At 36.0% G+C, this 23802-nt stretch overlaps 1 protein-coding gene across 2 annotated transcripts in view; it reads left to right on the top strand.

Annotated features, from left to right (window-relative positions):
- The window catches only part of BRD10 (bromodomain containing 10), a 78358-nt gene that overhangs the window by 6484 nt on the left and 48072 nt on the right, over positions 1-23802 (top strand). For both annotated transcript variants that reach the window (XM_054256022.2, XM_054256017.2), the window contains exon 2: positions 13311-13511. In XM_054256022.2, coding sequence (XP_054111997.1) covers positions 13311-13511 — 201 coding nt within the window. The remainder of the gene's footprint in view (positions 1-13310; positions 13512-23802) is intronic.

Below are 23802 nucleotides of genomic sequence, written 5' to 3'. Positions count from 1 at the left end.
TAAAAAGTCTGGGACCAATTATAAAGTACCATGAATGCTTGCTAGGGAATTTAGAATCTAGGCAGTGTAGATCCATCATAGGTTGTTATTAAGGGAGTAATGTGATGATATTACTAGTAATATTTTGAGGTTTGAAGGCAGAAGTGAAAGGACAATGAAGGAAGAAAACCAATTAAAAGATTATTGAGTTAATTCTAATAAAGAGAATAAGCAGTAGAAATGGAAAGTTGGGCAGGGATACAAAAGATGTAAATTCAACAGGTATAAGTGGTAAATGGCAAACTGTTGAATGTGGAGTGTCAAGGAGTGGATGATGTCCAAAATGAATTGGAACATTTGAGCCCAGATGACGGTGATGCTTAGGGGACCTGAGAGGAGGCATTCATTTGAAGATATCCCTCTGAGAATTATAAGAGTGCGTATGGAGGCCAGCATAGTGACAAGGGCTAGACATGTTTGATTAGAGGGTAGCTTACTGAGGGATGATAAGGAAATAGAGTAAATGAGATTGCCTAGGACAGAGTCTAGTAAAAATGCAAGGGAGCCAATAGCAAAACTGTGTGTGAAGATTGAATGTCTTCAAACTGGAAAGAAAAAACTTTAGGATTATGATTAAAATATGTATAGTGTATATTAAAAACTGAAATGCTTAATTTAGAAAAGGTAGTTAATGAAGCTGAAAAGAATTTATTCTGGAATAAGAAAAAGGTATTATTTGAAATATGCTGTATTTATAGATTATTATTTAAAGAGATTGTTCTTCTGTTTGAAAATATTAATTTGAGAATGATTTAGAATTAAGACAATAAAAATGTCCTGATAGATTCTAATGTATTTTGCCTTATAGTTTGTTTCTCCTTGTATTTGTGCTCTTGTATTTATTTTTATTTCTCGGAAGAACACTAGAGCAGGGAAGAAAAATCATATCTTGGAGAGAAGATGTCATTCATTTCATAGTTGTATTTTAGCTCTCAAATCATCTTCAGGCTGTCCCTGTTAGTTGAGAGTTGCCTAGAACAAATAACAGCCATTTTCATTTCCCAGAAACTTGTATAATAATATGAATCTTAAAATTCGTATTAAATTACCAGAATTTTTTTTTAATTGGGAAAGGCTAATAAGCCCCAGTGGTAATATCAGTCACCAAACCCTTTGTTATATTGTCTTCCACCTGAGACCTGTGAATGTTCCAGGAATAAGCATGCATTAAAATCAGAATGTTAAGTGTGTACACTTTGAAAAAAAATTCAGGAAAACCAAGAAAATGTTAATAGTTGTTACCGATAAGGAGAAAGATCTTAGTCATTTTTCATTTTCTTCTTTTAACTTTTTTGTATGTCCTAGATTTTCTACAATAACCGTATTTTATAGTAAAAAATGTATTTTATTGAAAGGAAGTTAATATTTACAATTCTGAATAAGCCATGTAAGTTAAAAATTGAACACAGACACCATACCCTCGCTTAAGGGATGGACACAGTGTTCAAAAGCATAATAGAAGGTAGTATATGGTTAATGTGGTAAGACAGGCACAGTTCATAATTTTTTGCATATGCTTACAATGCTTATTATTTGATAGGCACTATAGGGAGATTCAAAGATGAACATGGAGACACAAGTGGATAAACCAAGTTGATATAGAGGTTATTCCAGGCAGCAAGAATAGCATATCTAAAAGTGCAAAGGCAAAAAGAAGCCACTGTATGTAGCTAGGGAATGGCCAGCAGTTTAGTTTGTCTAGAGTGTAATTATATATAGAAAGGTAGTGACAGGTGTGACTGCAACGGCCAGATTATGTAGCCAGACACAGAGGGCCTAATATGCTGTGCTAATAAAGAGGTTGATATTCCATATTAGGGAGTTGTACAAAAGGCTTTTAAGCTAGGGAATTACAAGGGACACATAGATGAAATGAATTAGAGAAGGAGAAAACTAGACTCAATTTGATCTTTCCCATTCCTTAATTTTCAATTTTGCTTTTTCTTGACTTCCAAGTTAAAAGAATTGCATTGGACTCTGTTTCTTTTAGATTTGGTGATTATGTTTATAAATGTATCAGGAAAAATTAGTTTTGTATATTGCAAAAATCCTAGAGCAATGCTAGAAAGAAGAGAAATTTTGCCAAATTGAGATAATATGCTAGATTTACATCTCTAAATAATTTATGTTGGTCTTTGTTTTTTTGTTTGTTTGTTTTGTGTGTGTGTGTTTTTGTGTTTTGTTTCTTTGAATAATTTCAATCTTTTCTCTTTTCTCAGGGAAAAAATACGTTAAATATAGAATTTTACCAATTTAAGTTATTCTGTCTGCCGAGTTGTTTTTAGCAACTTTGCTAAATACCAAAAAAATAATTATGGCAAATATAATTAATTATAAACATATTGACAATATCAATATGCTTAATTTGACAGCTTTTTATAGACACAAATTTATATTTGTAACAATTTAATACTTACAAGAACATAATCTTAAAAAAATACAACATTGCTAATAGAAGGTATTTAAAAACCATTAAATATATTTCAAGATATTCCACAGACTACTGACAAGTATGAGAACCATTTATTTATTTATTTATTTATTTATTTTTGAAATGGAGTCTCACTCTGTCGCCAGGCTGGAGTGCAGTGGCTCGATCTCGACTCACTGCAATCTTTGCCTCCCGGGTTCAATCATTTCTCCTGCCTCAGCCTCCCAAGTAGCTGGGACTACAGGCATGCACCACCACGCCTGGCTAGTTTTTTGTATTTTAGTAGAGATGGGGTTTCACCATGTTAGCCAGGATGGTGTTGATTTCCTGACCTCTTGATCAACCCACCTCGGCCTCCCAAAGTGTTGGGATTACAGGCGTGAGCCACCGCACCCGGAGAGAACCATTTATATTTTTCAGTTTATCTAAATCCCTGGTACAATTCTAGTACACTAGTGATTTCTACCCCTTATTAATTCCAGGCTAGAGAATTTGATTGATAGTAATATTTAAGTCAACGGCTCTTAGTTATATCCAAGACTTACTTTAAAAGTTTTGTGAGAAGAGTGTATAAATTGTAGGATACCTGAAATCACTTAATTTTTTGTTGACAGTTTAAACCCTTTTTCTACTAATAGTTAACATTTATTCATTTCTTTTCACATGCTAAATACTGCTTAGCATTTGCTACATACTCTTAGAGAAGATTTGGGAACAATAGAAAATTGTCAAAAAATTAAGATTAAAAAAGCCCTACCCAAACAGAAGTAATTACTTGTTCTTAGTTTTACTTTATCTCATGTATACACATGCATTATTTATTTACACACAGAAAACTTAAATGCAAAGTTTGAATTTTTTATATAGCACTTAATCATTATGCTTGATTGCTTTTGAACAAAAGATGTAAGGATTAAGAAAATGAGCCTTTTCTCCTGAGAGACAGAATGAAGAGAAAAGGATCATAAAAGATTTCAAGGAATAGGGAACATTTAGATACCTGTGGTGGTATGATTGACAGTATTTGTAATATAGATATTAAAAATTATTATGTATATAAATATGGAAATCTAAAGAAAATAGTTGAAATGTAACTTTTCAAAGTAAGTCTAATATATGTAGACTTTTTAGTAATCAGTGATTGGTGTTTATATTTGTAATAATTTATTAATTTAAAATATATATATCTGGTGGCAGTAGTAGAACAACAGTACAAGAGAAAATCTCCCTCTTTCACCAGTCTCCAGGTGTCCTACTGTTAGGAAGACATTCCTACTGTTAATAGTTTCTTTTATTCAAGTAGGTGTCCAATAGCCATCTCAAACTTTAACATGTTCAAAACAGAACTTTTGGTTTTTTCGTTTGTTTTTACTAAGTTTAGTCTTAGAGATTTGACCATCCACTAAGTTGCTCTAGCCAAAAAGCTAGCGTTTTTCATTGATTCTTCTTACTTCTAAAGTATATTTTAAATCTTGCCTATTTCTTTCTACTGTTACCACTTAAGTAAGTATTCTTGATTGTCCTATACAAAACTTATAGTATGTAACTTAAAGTTTGAACTTATTTATTATGTATTGTGTTTGCTTACTTTTTTTATATCTTCTTTACTATCCATGTCAGCTCAGAGCAGACATGGTGTTGTGGTGGTAAGTGGCCTGTAAGTGGTGTTGCCAAACCTACCCCACTGCCTGTAAGTGCTTAGTTAATACCGAATGAAGGAAGGAATTAATGGATGGATGGATGGATCTGCCTGAAATTAGTTTTAGAGAAGAAGTGAGGTTGAAATCCAGATTTATTTTCTTCTCAATTGCCCAACCAGTTGTTGCGACATCAGCTTTCTCCATTATTTTGAATTACCATCTTTATAATATGCTATTGGTGATTTAGATCTATTTTTCTTTATGTTTCTGGTATATTTGGATCTAACTTTCTCTGATGTGCTGTTGACCTAACTATTCAGCTTCTGATATTAAGCTTTTTTACTGTGACTTTGAAATTCATTTTAATATATTTGGTAGAGTGAGTCCTCTGCCAAAAAACACATTTTTTTCCTGGGTTTTTTTTTTTCATGTATTTGTTTTTCCATTAGATATGTGGCTTTTAAATAAGTATAGTAGAAGCTACATTTGCATCACTCATGTTTTGTTCACTTTGCATAAGAAATATGCAAGAAAACAGTAGAAATCACTGGTTTGTGGGGAATAAGAATGGTATTCTTTTTTTTTTTTCTTTTTTAAGAAGGAGTTTCACTCTTGTTACCGAGGCTGGAGTGCAATGGCACGACCTTGGCTCACTGCAACCTCCGCCTCCTGGGTTCAGGCAATTCTCCTGCCTCAGCCTCCTGAGTAGCTGGGATTACAGGCACGTGCCACCATGCCCAGCTAATTTTTTGTATTTTTAGTAGAGATGGGGTTTCACCATGTTGACCAGGATGGTCTCGATCTCTTGACCTCGTGATCCACCCACCTCGGCCTCCCAAAGTGCTGGGATTACAGGCTTGAGCCGCCGCGCCCGGCCCCAGTATTCTTTTCATTCATGAAGGGAAACCTGAAAAGTTGATAGCATTACTTATGTTCTGCCGACACTGTAATATCCACTTGCCACATTCTCCTAATTTTAATTATGTCCTTAGCTCTTGCCAAGTCCCTGTATCTCTGTTAAGACCTGTTATTTCAGGTAGGCAGGGGCTAAAATTTGCTCTAGCTTTCCTGCCTTTTTTCTTTGTGCTATTGTCTGAATCTGAAAGTGTCCTAAATTTACCATCTGCTACATTAAAGCCTCATCAATGCTTAGGAGATAAACAGAAGAGTTGGCCAGGAACAGGAAGCCAAAGAATTTACCTGCAGACTTTGCAGACTCATCACATCTTTAGTATATTCTAGGGAATGTTAGCATATTGGGACAGTACAAGAGTTAGTGTTCTAGAGAGCTTCTGTTCTGCTGCACTGAGAACTCCTGAGTGCCTTCTGTCTGGTGAGGAATAACTGTAGCAGTAGTAATATGTTCGGCAGAGCAGCCCTAACTTACTAAAAATGCTTATCACACTTGTCAAGGTTTATAAGGCACTTTTCAAATGCTGTTTCTCTGTAAACAAAAACTTTGCATTTACCTTTGTGCGTTTCCTAAATTTAGAAAAACAAAAGAAATATATTTTAAGCAAAATTATTTTTTAAAAAATCAGTTACATGGGCCAGGCATGGTAACTCATGCCTATAATCCCAGCACTTTGGGAGGCTGAGGTGGGCAGATCACCTGAGGTCAGGAGTTGAAGACCAGCCTAGCCAACGCAGGGAGACCCCATGAAACCCCATCTCTACTAAACATACAAAAATGAGTCAGGTGTAGTGGCGCACATTTGTAATTCTAGCTACTTGGGAGACTTAAGACACAAGAATCGCTTGAACTCAGGAGGCAGAGGTTGCTGTGAGCCAAGATTGTGCCACTGCACTCCAGCCCGGGTGACAGAGTAAGACTCTGTCTCAAAACAAAACAAAAAACAAGTTACATGGTCTTCAGTTGTTATTTGGGGCGTTATGTCATTTACCTGTTGCTGTTGCAGAAATTAATAATGGCTTTGAAAGTTGTTTTTTGTTTTTGTTTTTGTTTTTTTTTGATTGAGACAGAGTCTCACTCTGTCAGGCTGGACTGCAGTGGCGTGATCTCAGCTCACTACAACCTCTGCCTCCTGGGTTCAAGCAATTCTCCTGCCTCAGCCTCCCAAGTAGCTGGGACTACAGGCACGTACCACCATGCCCAGCTAATTTTTTTGTATTTTTAGTAGATATGGAGTCTCACTGTGTTGGCCAGGTTGGTCTCTATCTTTTAACTTTGTGATCCTCTCTCCTCAGCCTCCCAAAGTGCTGGGATTATAGGCATGAGCCACTGCAGCCGCCCCATTGTGCTATTTCTTAACTTAAATTATTTAACCTAGTGAGTCTTTCTCCTTTTTTGCTGCGTTTTTTCCTTGTAACTGTGGCTAATTCCTAAAGCTATGCTTTTAAGATATTATCTACCTATATTTATTCCTCTAGAGAAGTTTTTTTTTTAATGGCTTTACTTACCACAAAGGTTCCTAAATCAATATTTTGAGCCCTGCCCCCCGCCTTTAGTTTTAGTTTCATATTTTTGTCTATAGAACTTTTCCAGTTAGTTGTGCAACTGTTATCTCAAAATGTTAAAACTGAATATATTTCTAACCCAAATCTCCTTCCCAGTCTTCCTGTTTTTCTTTTTGACTTTCACATTTTCATCAATGGTGTTATCATTTTCAGCCTGAATATGCCAGTCATCTTTGATGTTTATACTTTTCATTCCGGATGTACAAATTGTCAGCCTGTTCTTTGCTAAATCCTTGTTGTTCAGTAAATATTTTGTTGAATAAATTTGAATAATGTGAATGAATATTTCTGTCCTTATTTAGTATTCTCTCTCCACTATTTCCTGTCTGTTTGTTCTTTCTGCACAGGCCAGTGCAAGTTCTTAATGAAAGAGTGACCAGATGGCATAGAAAGATTGACTAAAATAACTGAAAAATATCCTTTGCATTTCATAACTGGGATATCTTTGGGAAGAGTGATTTCAGTGGAGTAGCTGCAGGCAAATGCCACATTATAGTAGATTGAGGTGTGAATGAAAGATGAATTGGATCAGCAATGACTTGGAAAATGTTGTGTTTTTAATATAAGTTTGGACTCGTGGCCGGGCACAGTGGTTCATGCCTGTAATCCCAGCCCTTTGGGAGGCCAAGGCTGGTGGATCACGAGGTCAGGAGTTCAAGACCAGCCTGATCAACATGATAAAACCCCCTCTCTACTAAAAATACAAAAAAATTAGCCAGGCGTGGTGGCAGGCGCCAGTAATTCCAGCTACTCAGGAGGCTGAGGCAGAAGAATCGCTTGAACCCGGGAGGTGGATGTTGCAGTGAGCCAAGATCATGGCACTGCATTCCAGCCTGGGCAAAAGAGTGAGACTCTGTCTCAAAAACAAACAAACTTGGACTTACTTATATGCTAAAGCAGCTAACAGGTAGAGAAAGAGAGGCTGAAGATGCATGAGATAATTAATGAAATACAAATTCTGAAGACCTATGTAGTGATTCATTTTTCATCAGAGGATTGGAAGCACATTTTTCACTGAAACATAAAGTAAGGATGGGCCTGGATTTAGATAATTTTGATTTTTGAAAAGCAGGAAGTTAATGGAACTCTTACTTAAAAACTACCATTTTTTTCTGAAATAAGTGGTGGGCAAAGTCACCTGCAAGGTGATGGAATGAAGCTTTTGAATAATAGCCTTTTAAATTGCTGTTATGGATAATGAAAGAGGGAGTTGACAACCTTCAATGAAGTCATATTTGGCACAGTTGAGCTCAGCTGAAGTTATAGTTAGACACAGACTACAAGGAGGTTATTTTTTCCTACAGTGCCCAGTAGGGGAAGTATAGGAGTGAAGGGGCTTTTGGCTGTCATGTAAGAGAGAGACAGAAATATGCCTGAGACAAAAATGTGATTGTTTCAGGGAGGTAAGAGTTTAGTCATGTATTACGGGTCTCAACTAGTTACCTATATGAATAGCTAAAAGAAGTTGAATTATGTTACAGCAAATGAGAGTTGAACAAGGGACTGGAGGTCTGAAGGAAGACGAAAAAGAAATTCAGGGGGAGTAAAAGTAATGATTGGGAAAGTAGAAGGTAAAGATCAAGTAGGAAGTAGGTTTAATGGTCTTTGATAAATGCTTTTTTGTGGGTATGAAGACTTCTTCTTTTCCTGAAAACTTTATTGTGTATCAGATAGCTTATAGCTGCAGATAATAAGGTTAGTGGTCTCCAAACTTTGATCATGTGGTTTCCCAAGCACCAAAAATTTTGAGTATGTACCTTCAATTATGCATATTTATTTATAAATCATATATAGATACTTTACTGTTACGTTTTCTATGTTATAAAATATAAGCTAAACTAGATACTTAAAATGAGAGAGTAAATAAGCATATTTTAAAAATGTGTTTTAACATTATTGTCGGTTTTTTGTCAGGGCATTGTGATACTTCATTAATTTTGAGAATCTTGATTTCATACTAGGCAGTAGAGCTATTTGAAAGGCTTGTTTTAACCTAGGTTTATTTTGATACTTGGTTTTAATGGCTGTTGTAGCTCAGAATTTATAAAGATACTTAAATGTGGACAGAAGCTTAGATGGATGATGTTTATCTTTCTGATATGCAAGATTTTTTGTTGAAATTCACCAATAAAATTTCTGTCTTTTCTTATTTAATTAGTTGCTCTTGAAAACTAATACTAAGGTGTGCTGTGCTGTTAATCTCTATTTGCCCCTCCCTTGTGCATTTTCCACCCTTATGCACTGTTCTCTCTGCCCCAGCAGGCTGATTTCTAAGTACCAAACCAGTATGCCTTGTCCTCTGACTTCTGATTGGGTTCAGCCAGTAGGAGGGACTTACAGGAAGACAGAGGACAGCAATATTTATTCTAACAGCTTTCCTTTTTACTGGGCTGCAGGTTGTCAGTAACTGTGCTCCATCATTATATGGGCCCTCTCCTACAATCACAGCTCTCGGTTCCAGCAACTATTCCTTCTCCTCCACCTATTGGGCTTAGAGTGATAGAATAATTCTCCACTATGGCTAGCCCCAGAGTGCTTCACTATCTCTTCCTATTTTCTCTCAACTTTGTCTGCACATTTGTAAATAGTCCCTTAATTAAATAAACATCACAGCTGTTAAAATATTATCTCTTTCTTGCCAGGACCCTTGGACTGAAGTTGCATTTTAATATTTTTAAATGGATAGGCGAACTAAGTTACTGAAACTCTTCATTTAGAATTTTTTTTTTGAGACGGTGTCTCACTCTGTCGCCAACATAGAGTGCAGTGGTAGATCTTGGCTCACTGCAACCTCTGCCTCCCAGGATCCAGCAGTTCTGCTGCCTCAGCCTCCCAAATAGCTGGGACTACAGGTGCTTGCTACCACGCCCAGCTAATTTTTTTTTATTAGGAGAAACAGGGTTTCACCATGTTGGCCAGGCTGGCCTCAAACTCCTGACCTCAGTTGATCCACCTGCCTCAGCCCTGCAAAGTGCTGGGATTACAGGCGTGAGCCACCACACCCGGCTTCATTTAGAATATTTTTAAGCAGATTAGATAACTGAGTTTTAAGTGTACTGATACAGCTTTTATAGGTGACACATGTAAGTTGTTTTTGATAGCCAAAGAAAATGACATAATGCAAAAGTGTTCAAATACCTATTTTTAGTAGGGGAGTAGTGTCAGTTTGTATATTAACTATAAGTAAAGCGTAGTATCAATTTACTTTCTTGTTAAGACTTATCTTACTAATTTTAAACAGAATCAAGCTTCTGAATTCTAAAATTTAGAATGTATTAACACAGAGAAGACTTTACACGCTTTGTGTTTTACAAAAAGGGGGGGGGGAGAAAAAGTAAGTGTAAAACTCAATAACCATAATTATTGCTTAGTGTTTGCTTATGGATTGCAGTATATAATTATTTTCAAATTATTGTCAGATTGATTTCATAAAATGATTTCCCTAATAGGCAGGAAAAAAAGTTTGAATTTTGCAATGGGAGAGCTATTTTAGTGTATTTAGCCATCTCCCAGCCCTGATTTGCTTTTTGAAAGGATTACCTGGGTTGCTATATGAATAGACTCTAGGAATAACAGAGCAGAAGCCAGTAGGCCCGTCGCAAAGCGACTGCGGTAATCTAGATGAGAGTTTGAACTCATGCGTCTACAGACACACAGACACCCACACTTGTGCACAAATATAATTCTTTTTGGGTTAAAAGTATATTTTGGTCAGAAACTTCTTTTTTGCATTTAGCAGTGTAACATGGACATCTTTTACAGTAAGTACGTATACATGTACCTGATTCTTTTTAATGGGTGGATGCTATTCATGTTGTAGTGTTCAGTATTTTAATCTGTCTCATATTGAAAAACATTTATGTTTCTTGTGTTTTTGGAAAATAACAAGTAGTACTCTGAGTGTTCTTGGTCATAGTTGTAGAAGTACCTCTATAGAATAAATTTCCAGAAGCAGGATGGTTCAAAGGATATGGTCATGTTAAACTTGAGTGATTATTACTAAATTGACTGCTAGAAAGACTGCCAGTTTACACATCCACTAATGTTGTTTAAGAATTTTTCCTTCCTTACATCCTTTCCAACACTGAGTAATACCAGTCTTTTTAATCTTTACATGTTGGTAAGAGAGAAACAGCGTGGTTGGTTGGATTTTCTTTAATTATGAGTGATAAATATCAAAGCTTATAAATTTTAATTTCTGATGAGTAATAAAGGATATTACTTTCTCTTTAGTCTTTGTCCTGAGAAAGTACTGATTTAAAAAGTTTATACCTTCATCTTGTCTACTTAAAAAACTGAAGTTAAAGAGTAAAACACAGTTTCTGACTTTATATGACAATTTAACCATATAACTTGCCATTTTTCTCAATTTTCCTTATCCCCAATGTGCTACGTACTTATTGGATTTTTAGCCCCAATGCTCTGTATACTGTGTGACCTCTGAGATGTCATTATTTTTCAATGCAATTGTCCATTAATATTCTCTTTCATCAGTATTGGGGAAGTATTAAAATTACACAGCTAATTAATTCACCTACTAAAAACATTATATTAAAATAAATTAAAGTATACCCATTCAGTATCTGTTTTTGCCAGTTAGCTATCTTCCCTGGGTCCACAGTTCCTTACTCCCAGCCTAGATGGTTAATTGTATGCCATTGTATGCTGAAGGATCACAGCCTAAAATGGTGTGCTGTATTAGCCCAAATTCTTCTGTATAATTGGAGAACCATTTCATGCCCTAATTAAAACTGAATTGTTTATAATGTTATCCTCTTGTAACAGAGAAAGCACATAATGGTGCTGCTACCATTTGGTATAACCTTACAGTCATACTTAACTGTTCATGGGACCTAGATGGCATTGAGGGTAAGGTTGTTATAAAGTTATTCTAGTTTAGTGTAATAAATCATTCTGGACATAGTCCAAGGAGGACAGGACTTCAGTTATTTTATTTTGTGTCATAAACATTTGTGTTTGACTGGGCAGGGTGGCTCACACCTGTAATCCCAGCACTTTGGGAGCCAAGGTAGACTGATCGCTTGAGCCCAGGAGTTCAAGAGTAGCCTGGGCAACATGGTAAAACCCTGTCTCTACAAAATAACAAAAGTTAGCCAGGCATGGTGGCACATGCCTGTGGTCCCAGCTACTCAGAAGGCAGAGGTGGGAGGATCACCTGAGCCCAGGGAGGTTGAGGCTGCAATGAACTGAGATCATGCCACTGCACCCCAGCCTGGGTTACAGAGACTCTGTCTCAAAAAAAAAAAAGAAAATATGTACATTTTAATGAACCATTAGTCTATTTTATGTTAAAGCCTGTAGGAAAGCAGGGAAATACAGCTACAGGGTGAACTTTTAATTTATATAAATTTTTTTTCTTTACTTTTTTTTTAACAGGATCTCTGTCACTCAGGCTGGAGTACAGTAGTGCTTTCAGCCTCAACCTTCCAGGCATGAATCCTCCCACCATAGCCTCCCAAGTATTAATATATTAATAATTGGAACTACAAGTGCTCACCACCAGGCCTGGCTAATTTGAGTACTGACTTGATTTTGCCATTGTAGAAGTGGCATGTACAACATCTTCAGAGACTTTGGCATATTTTATAAAGGTAGAAAAGCAAATGTTTTCTCTGAAGCTTTTTACAGTTAACTATCATACAAATGCAAATTCAGAAGTCAGTTTTTAGACTAACTTTAAAAACTATATAAGATTAATGTATTGTTTGTTTTCCTAATATAAATTTTTTAAATCAGTTATTTCAAATTTAAGAGGACTTACAGATAATTAAGCAAATTGCTAAGAAGCTCTTTTTTTTAATCATCTTAAGAATTAGCATCTCAGTGTATGAATAAAAACATCATAAAGTAAGAAAACATTTGTGATGTCTCCTTACTGTGGTGAGGTTGAAGAGAAAAATCTAGATTCCTAGATTATTTTTGCAGTTTAAGCAGGAAGTTTCCAAATTTCAACCTGTAATTGTATATTATAAAGTATCATTAGTTTATAATTTTTTCTTTTCTTTTCTTTTCTTTTTTGAGATGGAGTTTTGCTCTTGTTGCCCAGGCTGGAGTGCAATGGCATAATCTTAGCTCACCGCAACCTTTGCCTCTTGTTTCAAGCAGTTCTCCTGTCTCAGCCTTCCGAGTAGCTGGGATTACAGGCATGCACCACCACGCCTGGCCAATTTTGTGTTTTTGGTGGAGACGGGGTTTCTCCGTGTTGGTCAGGCTGGTCTTGAACTTCTGACCTCAGGTGATCCACCCACTTCGCCCTCCCAAAGTGCTGGGATTACAGGCGTGAGCCACCGTGCCCATAATTTTTTCAAAGTGTTTATGTATCGTTGTAAATTTTCTTTCCCAAAATGTTTCTGTATTATTTTACATTTTCTCATACCAATAATAGGTAGTATGAAATATATTGCAAACGATAAGCTTTGTTTTCCATTAAAGGGATCGTGTTTTAGTCAATAATATTTTTAATGTTTCGGTCTTAGATTTTTTTTTTAATGTAGGGAAGAAACTATCACTCAGACTGATTTCATGACATAAGGAGTGTGAGAAGTTGTATAGGGAGGATAAAAATTTAAAACAAAGCTAAGTAAATAAGGTTTAAACACTTTTTATGTAGTTAGCAAAAGGGATTCGTAAGATGCTGGTTAAGGGGGTCTATTTCTTATCCGGAAGATTTGACCTTGTAAATTGACTTATTCTTTTCCAAGGCACTTGAGAGAAAAGACAACGATAGCAGTTACATCTAGAGGCTATTATGGATTGGAGGATGAGAAGGGAACTGCATGTACTTCAACAAGGCGTCGGTCAACACCTCGAAGTTTGGCAGGCTTGACAAGTGGAGTTTTTGAATCTATAATGGTTCAAGTTTTGAGACAGGAAGAACAGCTGAGAGCAAAAGAAGAAAAAAGGTAACTGTTAAGAAAAATTTCATGATTTTAGCTGCATAATTTTTATGTTCCCGTATCAAATTTCTGGGCCCATTTTAGTAGTGTTCCAAAATGCATTGTTACAGAAGTGTGAATTCATAATGAAATACCACAATAAAATTTGTTTAAAATGTAATTTTAAAATTTAAAAGCACTTATCTTGAGGCTATACAAAAATAAATTCTACAAAATAGTTCAGAATGCTTTCTAGATTTCTGGTAGTATTCATTTGCAAGTGAATTTTAAGTTTTAAATTAGAGGAATTTTCTGTAGATTTGTAGTTTTAGAACAGAATCATAGACTTAAAATTAGGAGAAACTCCAGAGATTATATAGTTCAAGTATGACGTAAATTCACCTCTTTCTGTTCCTCTATTGGTATTAATTTCCTGAATAACTGTGCTTACTCTGGGCTCATCAGGAAAAAGTATTGTGGTCAATTAGTGGTAGCTTCTAAGGTCTGGGAGCATAAGAGTGATGACGTTTATATAACATTTTAATTTATAAAAGGAGAACCAGGGGCCTAGAGAGGTAAGTGACACTGATGTTTCTATACTGACAAAAAAAATAAAGTTATTTTTACAGGATTACATTAAATTGCAAACTGTTAAGAGTGATTACTAATGTTATAAGTACTTGTTAATGCTAGTCAGAGGCAATTTATACTATTTTGTTGCTCTTCTTGTAATAATAAATGTAACTTGCTTTGAAATTTGTAGGATTAAAACTTAGCCTCGAGACTTTCTACCATCATACTTTTTCTAGCAGTGATTAAATATTTGGAAACCTGCTGTGAAGTACTTTTTATTTCCTTGTGCAGAGCTTTGTAGAACTACTCCTACTATAGGAAAGGAGGGCTTATGGAAAGGGGTAAAGATTAACTTGACAGTAGTGTACAGTAGATTGGAATGGGGAGAATTGAAGAAAAGGAAGGCTTGTGGGAAGAAGGCTGTAGTGGTCTACACCTCCACCACTGGTCACCGCCTCCAATACTGGTCACCAGAAATTGGAATAGATCAGATTGTTCTAAGAACAATTAGTGAGACTTAGTATCTTCCTTGATATAGGGAGAATAAAGGAAGAGATAAAGATAAGTTAAAAAGTAGTTGTAATAGTAGTAATATCAACAATAAGAAGATAGATGAAAGAACAGCTAACATTTATTGAGCACGAGTATCTGCCAGGTTTAGCTCTAAGCACCTTACTTGTATTCGTCATTTATCCTGAGGCACGGAGTGATTAACTTGCCCAAGATCATAGTTTTTGAGTAGTGAATTCAAGATTGGAAATCAAGCAGTCTGGCTCTAGAGCTTGTGCTCTTAAGCGGTATACCATTCTTGTGATTTGTAAAATGGTAACAAAGAAAATAGAAGAGCTTGAAAATGTGAGTCCAGGTTGGGAAAAGAACACTGAACTTATTTTGAACGAATTGTTCAATATGGTAATGAAAACATTTACATATCCAAGCAGGAATGGGTAGAAGGAAACTATGAATATGACTCAATCTTTGTGTACCCTGACATCAAGTAAACATAGGAGAATAAGCCATAGGAGAAAAACGCTCTGTTAAATATCATAGTAACTATGATAATTTAATAGAGTTATATAAATTAAGCTATCTCTTTTGGTGTTAATGGTTTAAATTATAAAATATTTTAAGCATAGAAAGAAAAAGAAAAAAGACAAAATATTTTAAGCATAGAACAAAGAATAAATAAAGCATACGCTGTGGAGAAATAGGAAGGCTTTTATACTGTTGGTAGGAATGTAAATTAGTTCAACCATTGTGGAACATGGCATGGTGATTCCTCAAAGATCTAGAACCATTTGACCCAACAATTTCATTACTGGGTATATATCCAGAGGAATATCAATCATTCTGTTATAAAGACATATGCACGCTTATGTTCATTGCAGCACTATTCACTATAGCAAAGATATGGAATCAACCCAAATGCCCAGCAATGATAGACTGGATAAAGAAAATGTGATACATATACACCATGGAATACTATGCAGCCATAAAAAGGAATGAGATTATGTCATTTGCAGGGACGTGGATGAAGCTGGAAGCCATTATCCTCAGCAAACTAACACAGGAACAGAAAACTAAACATTACATTTCTCACTTTTAAGTGGGAGCTGAACAGTGAGAACACATAGACAAAAGGAGGGGAATAACACACAATGGGTCCAGTAAGGGTGGTGGAGAGAGGGTGAGCATCAGGATAAACAGCTAATGGATGCTGCGCATAATACCTAGGTGATAGGTTGATAAGTGCAGCACACACCACCATGGCACATGTTTACCTGTGTAACAGTCCTGCACATCCTGCACTTGTATCTTGGACCTTAGAAAAAAAAGGCCTATGTGCCCACCCACATCCCAACAATTTTTTAAAAAGTATTAGTCATAAATGATGTTAAGGTTCCCTATAGTTCTGTTATAGAGGAAATGCCTATCTTAACTTTTTTGATTATCATTCCCATGCATTTTATTATTGAACTGTAATAATACTGTTTTTTTTTTTTTGAGTTTGAGTTTTGCTCTTTGTTCAGGCTGGAGTTCAGTGGCAGGATCTCACCTCACCACAGCCTCCACCTCCAGGGTTCAAGCAATTCTCCTGCCTCAGCCTCTCAAGTAGCTGGGATTACAGGCATGCACCACCACACCGGGCTAATTTTGTAATTTTAGTAGAGACGAGGTTTCTGCATGTTGGTTAGGCTGGGCTTGAACTCCCAGCCTCATGTGATCTGTCTGCTTTGGCCTTCCAAAGTGTGGGGATTATAGGCACGAGCCACCACGCCCTGCCAAGAATTCTTTGTGTATTCTGTATATAAGCCCTTTGTCAGATGCATGTGTTCAGTAAGTGTTTTCTCAGTCCATGACCTTCGTTTTCAGTGTTTTTTGAGGAGAAGTTTTGCCTTGGAAGCTTGAATCATCCATTTTTTAAATGTTTTTGTGACTTACCTAAGGAATCTTAGTGTACCCAAGGTTATGGAAATTTTTTTCCAGAAATTTCTAAGTTTTAGTTTTTGTGGTTGTGTTTAATCCTTTTAAAGTTAATTTTTGTGTGGAGTAGGAAGTAAGGAAAACTTTACTTTTTTTTATATGGATAGCCATTCCTTAAGTATCATTTGTTGAAAAAAACTATTCTTTCACCACTGTACCTTTGCATTTTTGTTGAAAGGCAATTGAACATATATTTGCAAGTCTTTCTGAACTGTGTTCTGTTTCATTTAGCTATAGGTCTATCTTTATGTTAACACTATATTGATTTGATTACTATAACTGTGCAGTAAGTCTTGAAATTAATTAGCATGTCTTCCAACTTTGTTTTTTTTTTCCAAATTCATTTATCTATACTAAGATCTTCACTTTTTGAGTAATTTTAAAATCATATTGTTAATGTCTACAGAAAAAACCTGGGAAGGTTGATTGAGAGTACATTGAAGTTATCAATTTCTGGATAATGGTTTTGTTTTCTTTTTTTCTTAGCTGTGTTTTGTAGTTTTCAGTGTATATATTTTTTTATGTATTTGGTTACCTTTTTCCCTACATATTTTATGTTTTTTATGCAATTATAAATAATTTTTAAAATTTAATTTACAATTATTTATTGCTAATTTATCTAGAAATACAAACTTTAATATAGTAACCTTTTTCTTTTCTGAGTTTTGTCGAGTTTTGTCAGGTTTTGCTTCATGTAATTTGAAAGTCTACTACTAATAGATGCATAGATACTTATGGCTTTTATGTTTTTTGATTTATTGACTTCTTTCTTATGTCCCTTTTTATCTCTGGTAATATTTCTTACATTCCTTAATATTCCATTTTATCTCTATTGTTGGCGAATTATAATGCTCTGCTTCATTGTTTTATTTTTTTTAAAGTAGTTTCTGTAGGATTTACAGGATGTGCTTTAATTTATCATAGTCAGCTTCAAATAATGCTCTACCACTTCTCATTCTTGGTGCTGTTGTCATATACTTTCCTTCTACATGTGTTTTCAACCCCCAGTACGCTGTTACTGTATGTGCCCTAAATAGTTGTGTTTTGAAGAAATCTAAGAATAAAGATAAATATATTTAATCCATACATTTATCCTTCCAACATTCTGCCTTCCTTTATATTGATCCATGATGCCATCTGATATCATTTTTCTACTGCCTGAAGAGCTGTTTTAGCATTTCTTATAATGTAGGTCTGCCAACAGCGAATTCTGAGTTCCTTTCCTGTTTGAAAAACTTTTTATTTTTCCTTACATTTTGAATGATGGAGAGGAGTGTGTGTGTGTGTGTGTGTGTGTGTGTGTGTGTGTGTTGTAATGCACACATATATATGACTCTGTATTGACAGTTTTTTTTCTATCAGCAGTTTAAGTATGACATGTTTTACTATGCATAATTTTTTAAGAGAAGCCTGCTGATTTCCTTATCTTTGTTCCTATATGAGTTGTCAATCTTATTTCTCTAACTGCCTTTAAGATTTTCTCTTTATTAGTGGCTTTCAGCAATTTATCATGTGCATGTGAGCTTAGGTTGTGTGTGTTTGTATTTATCTTGCTTGAGGTTCATTTTACTTCTTTGATCCATAGACTTTCAGTCTTCTTTGTGCTGTTTTCAAGATTGCTCATATTTTCTTCTGCAGTGTCTAATCCAGCAAACTTTTTACTGAATATTATTTTTTAATTTCCAAAAGTTACATTTGGTTCTGTTTTTTTATATAACTTTATTTCTCTCATTATCTTTATGTTTTAATTTCTTATCTCTAACTCCATCATCTTTGTGATTTTTTTTTATTTTTTGAGACAGAGTTTCGTTCTTGTTACCCAGGCTGGAGTGCAATGGCGCGATCTCGGCTCACCACAACCTCCGCCTCCTGGGTTCAGGCAATTCTCCTGCCTCAGCCTCCTGAGTAGCTGGGATTACAGGCACACGCCACCATGCCCAGCTAATTTTTTTGTATTTTTAGTAGAGACAGGGCTTCACCAAGTTGATCGGGATGGTCTCAATCTCTTGACCTTGTGATCCACCCGCCTCGGCCTCCCAAAGTGCTGATATTACAGGCGTGAGCCACCGTGCCCGGCCCCATCTTTGTGATTTCTAAGTCTTTGTATTATTTTTCTCCTGGTCATGTTATATTTTTATGTTTCTTGGCATGTCCAGTAATTTTTATTGGAAATTAGACTTTGTAAACATTGCTTTGTTGAGTCTGGAATTTTATTTACCTCCTTTGAAGAGAATTAGGCTTTGTTTTGGCAAGTGGTTAAATTCTTATAGAACAGTTGGAAAAGTCCAGGTTTTAAACTGTTTTGGGGTGGTTCTGAAATAGCCTTCACTCTTGTTCAGCCCTACACCATGATCCCTCTCAGGCCTCTGCTAAATGCCCCTAAGTGGTGACTGAGGACTTCCTGCTTCAGCTGGTCAGAACTCAAGTTACCTCCCCAGTTTGTGTTGCTATCCAAATTGTTACCTTATAATTTACTGGTCAAATTCAACTTTGTGGAGTTCAGCAAGTCACAGCCAAGACAGTCGGCTCTCCATGTGTGCAGGTTCCACATGCACTGATTCAACCAACTGCAAATCAGAAATATTTGGGAAAAAATAAAAATAATACCATAATTTTAAAAATATGAAATTTAAAATACAATATAGATTTGTGTTCTGTATAACTTCCTTTCTTTTGGAATTATCTCACAACTTCCAGGTGCTTCATCTTCTCCAAATGCCAATGTCTATCCCCTCAACTCCACTCCACTGGACTCTGTGTTCCCCTCTTTCTGTACTCATAGTCTACTCCTTCAGTCAGAAAGCTGAATGTCTTAGTTTATTTTCTGTTGCTTATTAAAAAATACTGGAAATTGGGTGATTTATTAAGAAAATGAATTTGTTTCTTACAGTTATAGAGGCTGTGAAGTCCCAAGGTCAGGGAGTATATCTGGTAGTCATCTTGCTGGTGGCGACTTTCTGCAGAGTCCCAAAACTGCACAGGGCATCACATGGTGAGGGGGCTAAGTGTGCTAGCTCAGGTCTCACTTGCTTCCTCTTTATAAAGCAGTCATCCCATTCCCATGATAACCCATTAATCTATTCATGGATTAATCCACTCATTTGGGCAGAAACCTCATGACCCAATAACCTCTTTAAAGTCCCCACCTTTCAATAGTGCCACACTGTGGATTAAATTTCAACATAAGTTTTGGAGGGGACAGATATTCAAACCAACTGTCCTAGCACTGGGCAGTTGTAGGGATCATCTCATTTGTTTTACTTCTCTTGGTGATCACAGTCAGAGAGGACATCTGGTAGTCATCTTGCTGGTGTACTGTTTGTTCTATGTCTGAAAACATGTTTTATATATTGTGTTCAGTTTTTAGTTGCTTGCAGTAGGAAGGTAAGTTTGATTCAGTTACTTCGCATGACCACAGAAAGTGGTCATTTCCCATGCATTTTTAATGTTTTAATTACATAGGTATATATTTGTAGATAATATATAACATTGCGTTGCATGTCTTTAACATTTATATAAATGGCAACTTAAATACACACACACACACACACACACACACACACATACATAAAATTTCAATAGGTTTTTGGGAAACAGGTGGTGTTTGGTTACATGAATAAGTTCTTTAGTGGTGATTTCTGAGATTCTGCTGCACCCATCACCCAAGCAGTGTACGCTTTACCCAAAGTGTAGCCTTTTATCCCTCACAACTTTCTGTTTTCATTTATTTATGTATCTGAGCTTCACTCATGTTGAACTGTTTGGTTCTAGTTTATTTCAAGTGTTATAGAATGACTATATAATAGTATTACATGATGTGACTTTATTTCAGTGTATGCATTTTCCAGAAGAGATGGGACATTTTGAAGTGTTTCTATTATTTCATTATTATAGAATACTATAATAAACATTCTTGTGTCTCCCTTGAGGATGGAGATAGAGAGAGATAGATTAAAATTGATTGATTGATGATAAATAGATTGGATGGATGGATGGATGGATGGATAGACAGGCAGATAGATAGTCCAGATCTCTCCTTTAAGTTTCAGACCTAATTGCCTGCTTAACATCTTCTCTGGGTGTTGTATCCATCAGTGTTGGTATCAGTGTCTCTCCTCTGCCGAGAAACGTGTGGCACATTCAAATTAGGATATTTCAAGGAGGGTTTATTTTCAAAGGGGTTACAATGTAGCAGAATCTTAAGAAATAAGGCTGTAACCAGGGCAAGCAGAGAGAGTAACTGGTACCCAGGAAACAGTTCTAGAGAAGAGACTGTTTTGAGAAGATTCCTTCTATTGAATGACAAAGCCCAAGGCAGCCCCATGAGAAGGGAGCCAAGAGAATAAATGCTTCATCCCACTTTCTTTTATCTTTCTGATCACCTCTCACATCTCTCCACTTTGTGAACCTAAGCAAAGACTGAGAATGAGGTTGCCTATTGATACAGATAAACCTTACAGTGAAGGATGAAGAATGGATCTAGAGGCAAACAATCTAATCTATACTAATACCTTGTCAAGAATTAGTCAGAGACTAGCTGAGAGTATAGCTTTTATAAATTTAGATAGAGAAAGGACTTTGAAATCACAGAAAGGGTCATGTTAGAAAGAGGGGAAGGTACCAAAGATCATATGCTTCCTGTACTTGTGCATTAGTCCTGGGTGTAGGCTTTTTTTTTTTTTAAATTAAAACCTTCGGCATAAGAAGTGAGGAAAACAGTTCTCATCTTGTTAAGTAGCTTAAAACACCTGTATATCAGAAGTTTGAGATCAAGATAGTAGCAGGCTGAAAAATTTAGTATGTATTTTAATATGGTAACACTTTAATTATTTGATATTTAATGGACATGATAATTTATAGCTGGTCAGCTGGGCAGACACAAACTCAAAAGTAGATTATTTTTAAATTTTTACTCTCTCTCTCTCTCTCTCTCTCTCTCTCTCTCTCTATATATATATATATATATATATATGTAAGTTTTTTTTAAAAACCCTAGCCTACAGAAATTTTTTAAAATCTTTAACAATTTGGTTTCTAATTTGTTACTTATTCAATTTAAAGGAAGGAAGCTCCCCACTCTATATTTTAATTTTTGTACCATAGGCTAATTTCCTTCTGTATGCAGTATATGCCATCAAAATAATGGCTTCTTAGATTGCCAGATTTAAAATCCTGGCATTCCTCTATTCCTGTCTTTATTAGTTTGGATAGCATTAGAAACCAATATAAAGGAGATGGCAAGTGACGGCCTGTTGAACAGAGAGGAATAAATATTGAGAAAGGCTTGATAGTTTGCCCATCTTCAAGAAAATGCTGATAGGACAACAGGCAGTCTTGGGGGATCTGATGTAGAGAGACCCTGCGGATTGAGACAGCAGCCCTCTAAGTGAAAGTCAGAAAATTGAGTAAAAGAGCCAATTAATTCATTGCTGAAATAATCTTTAAGCTAACGGCAACCACCACCACATTCTGTTTATAATGACAACCTTAAGCCATTAAGGAATGATTGAATTATATTTTGTGTACTTTGTTTATTAAACAGGAAAGTAGATCATATATTTTAGATACTTTTTTTTTTTTCCCCAAGAGGGAGTCTTGCTCTGTTGCCCAGGCTAGAGTGAAGTGGTGCAATCTTGACTCACTGCAACCTCTGCCTCCCGGGTTCAAGCAGTTCTCCTGCCTCAGCCTCCTGAGTAGCTGGGACTACAGGTACCTGCCACCATGTCCAACTAATTTTTGTAGTTTATAGAGACGGGGTTTCACCATGTTGCCTAGGCTGGTGTCAAATTCCTGACCTCAGATGATCCACCCTCCTCAGCTTCCCAAAGTGCTGGGATTACAGGTGTGAGCCACCATACCTGGCCATTTTAGATATTTAAAAAAAAATAAAATTGATGAAAATTGGCAGTTGGCTTTCCTCAATTAAATTTCTATTTGTCTGGAATATGACATTATTAGGTAGCAGTTTTGATAACTTAAGTCTGCTTTATTTGTATTAAAATACTAGATCTGTTCACTGTCCCTTTTTTGCAAAACTGTTTGGATTACAAGAAATAGTGGGGGTTTTTTTGTTCGTGTGTTTTCTTTTTGAGATGAGGTCTCTGTCTCCCAGGCTGTAGTGCAGTGATATGATCACGACTCACTGCAGACTTCACCTCCCAGGCTCAAGTTATCCTCTCACCTCAGCCTCCCAAGTAGCTGGGATTACAAGCACAACCACCACACTTGGCTAATTTTTACATTTTTTGTAGAGATGAGGTCTCACTATATTTTCCAGGCTGGTCTTGAACTCCCGGGCTCAAGCCATCCTCCTGCCTTGGCCTCCTAAAGTGTTGGGATTATAGGCATGAACCAGTATGTATTTTGTAAGTACTGTTTATTTCATGTGCTTGTACAAGGTTATTGGTATTTTACTGATTTGGAAATAAGTAAAATTTGAAATTTTTTTTTAACTCCAGGGATTATTTTTGTAAAATAAATACTATGACTTTATAATTAAGTGATTTATTTTCATATTCTATAGCACAGAGCAACAGTGACTTAATTAAATATATATTCATCATTTGTGGCTGCTCAGAATTTTTAAATAGCTTTCTTTCATTTTGGTAATTTCCTGTATTACAAGTCTTAACTTACCGGAATAGATGCCAGAAAATTTATATTCTCAAACCCACTCACAGGTAGGGTAGAGTTATATGAGCGGACATACACTTCTTACATGAAATTATCTGGGAACATCAGGTAGCAGTCTTGAGTGAAAGGGTTTATCTTTTGGTAAAGAAGGTGGTAGGAGTTTCTGGTTGTTCCAGGTTCTTGGTATCAAAGATGGCCAACTAGTGCTGACAGTCTAGTTTTTCCTGGAGAGCCTCCTAAGTGTGGTTGGGATTGTATTCTGACTTTTTGTTATCTAAGTTTGGCTCTCTGACTCTTAAGAGAGCTTCTGTAAGCTCCCTGCTAATCCTTAAATGAATTTCTTTTCTGTTTGAACTACCCAGAGGAGATTCTGTTGTTGGCAGATAAATAAGCTGGACTGATGGACTCTATATGAATGGTTAATTTTCCTAAAATATAATATTATGTGTTATTCATCTTAGAAAATATAAATGTCTTGCTTTCCTTTTTCATGTCACCCAATTTGTGTGCATTGTATTGTTTCCTCAATTAATGGATTATTTTGGATTAAAGCTCCCATTTCTTTTACTAAATTGTAATGTCTTTGAGAGTGGGGTCCATGTTTTCTCACCTCTTTGTATCCTCACAC

This window comes from Callithrix jacchus, chromosome 1 (assembly GCF_049354715.1).
Source record: "Callithrix jacchus isolate 240 chromosome 1, calJac240_pri, whole genome shotgun sequence".
Lineage (NCBI taxonomy): Eukaryota > Metazoa > Chordata > Mammalia > Primates > Cebidae > Callithrix > Callithrix jacchus.
The sequence above is the reverse complement of the archived record's forward strand: the minus strand, read 5'-3'. Positions and strand labels throughout refer to the sequence as shown.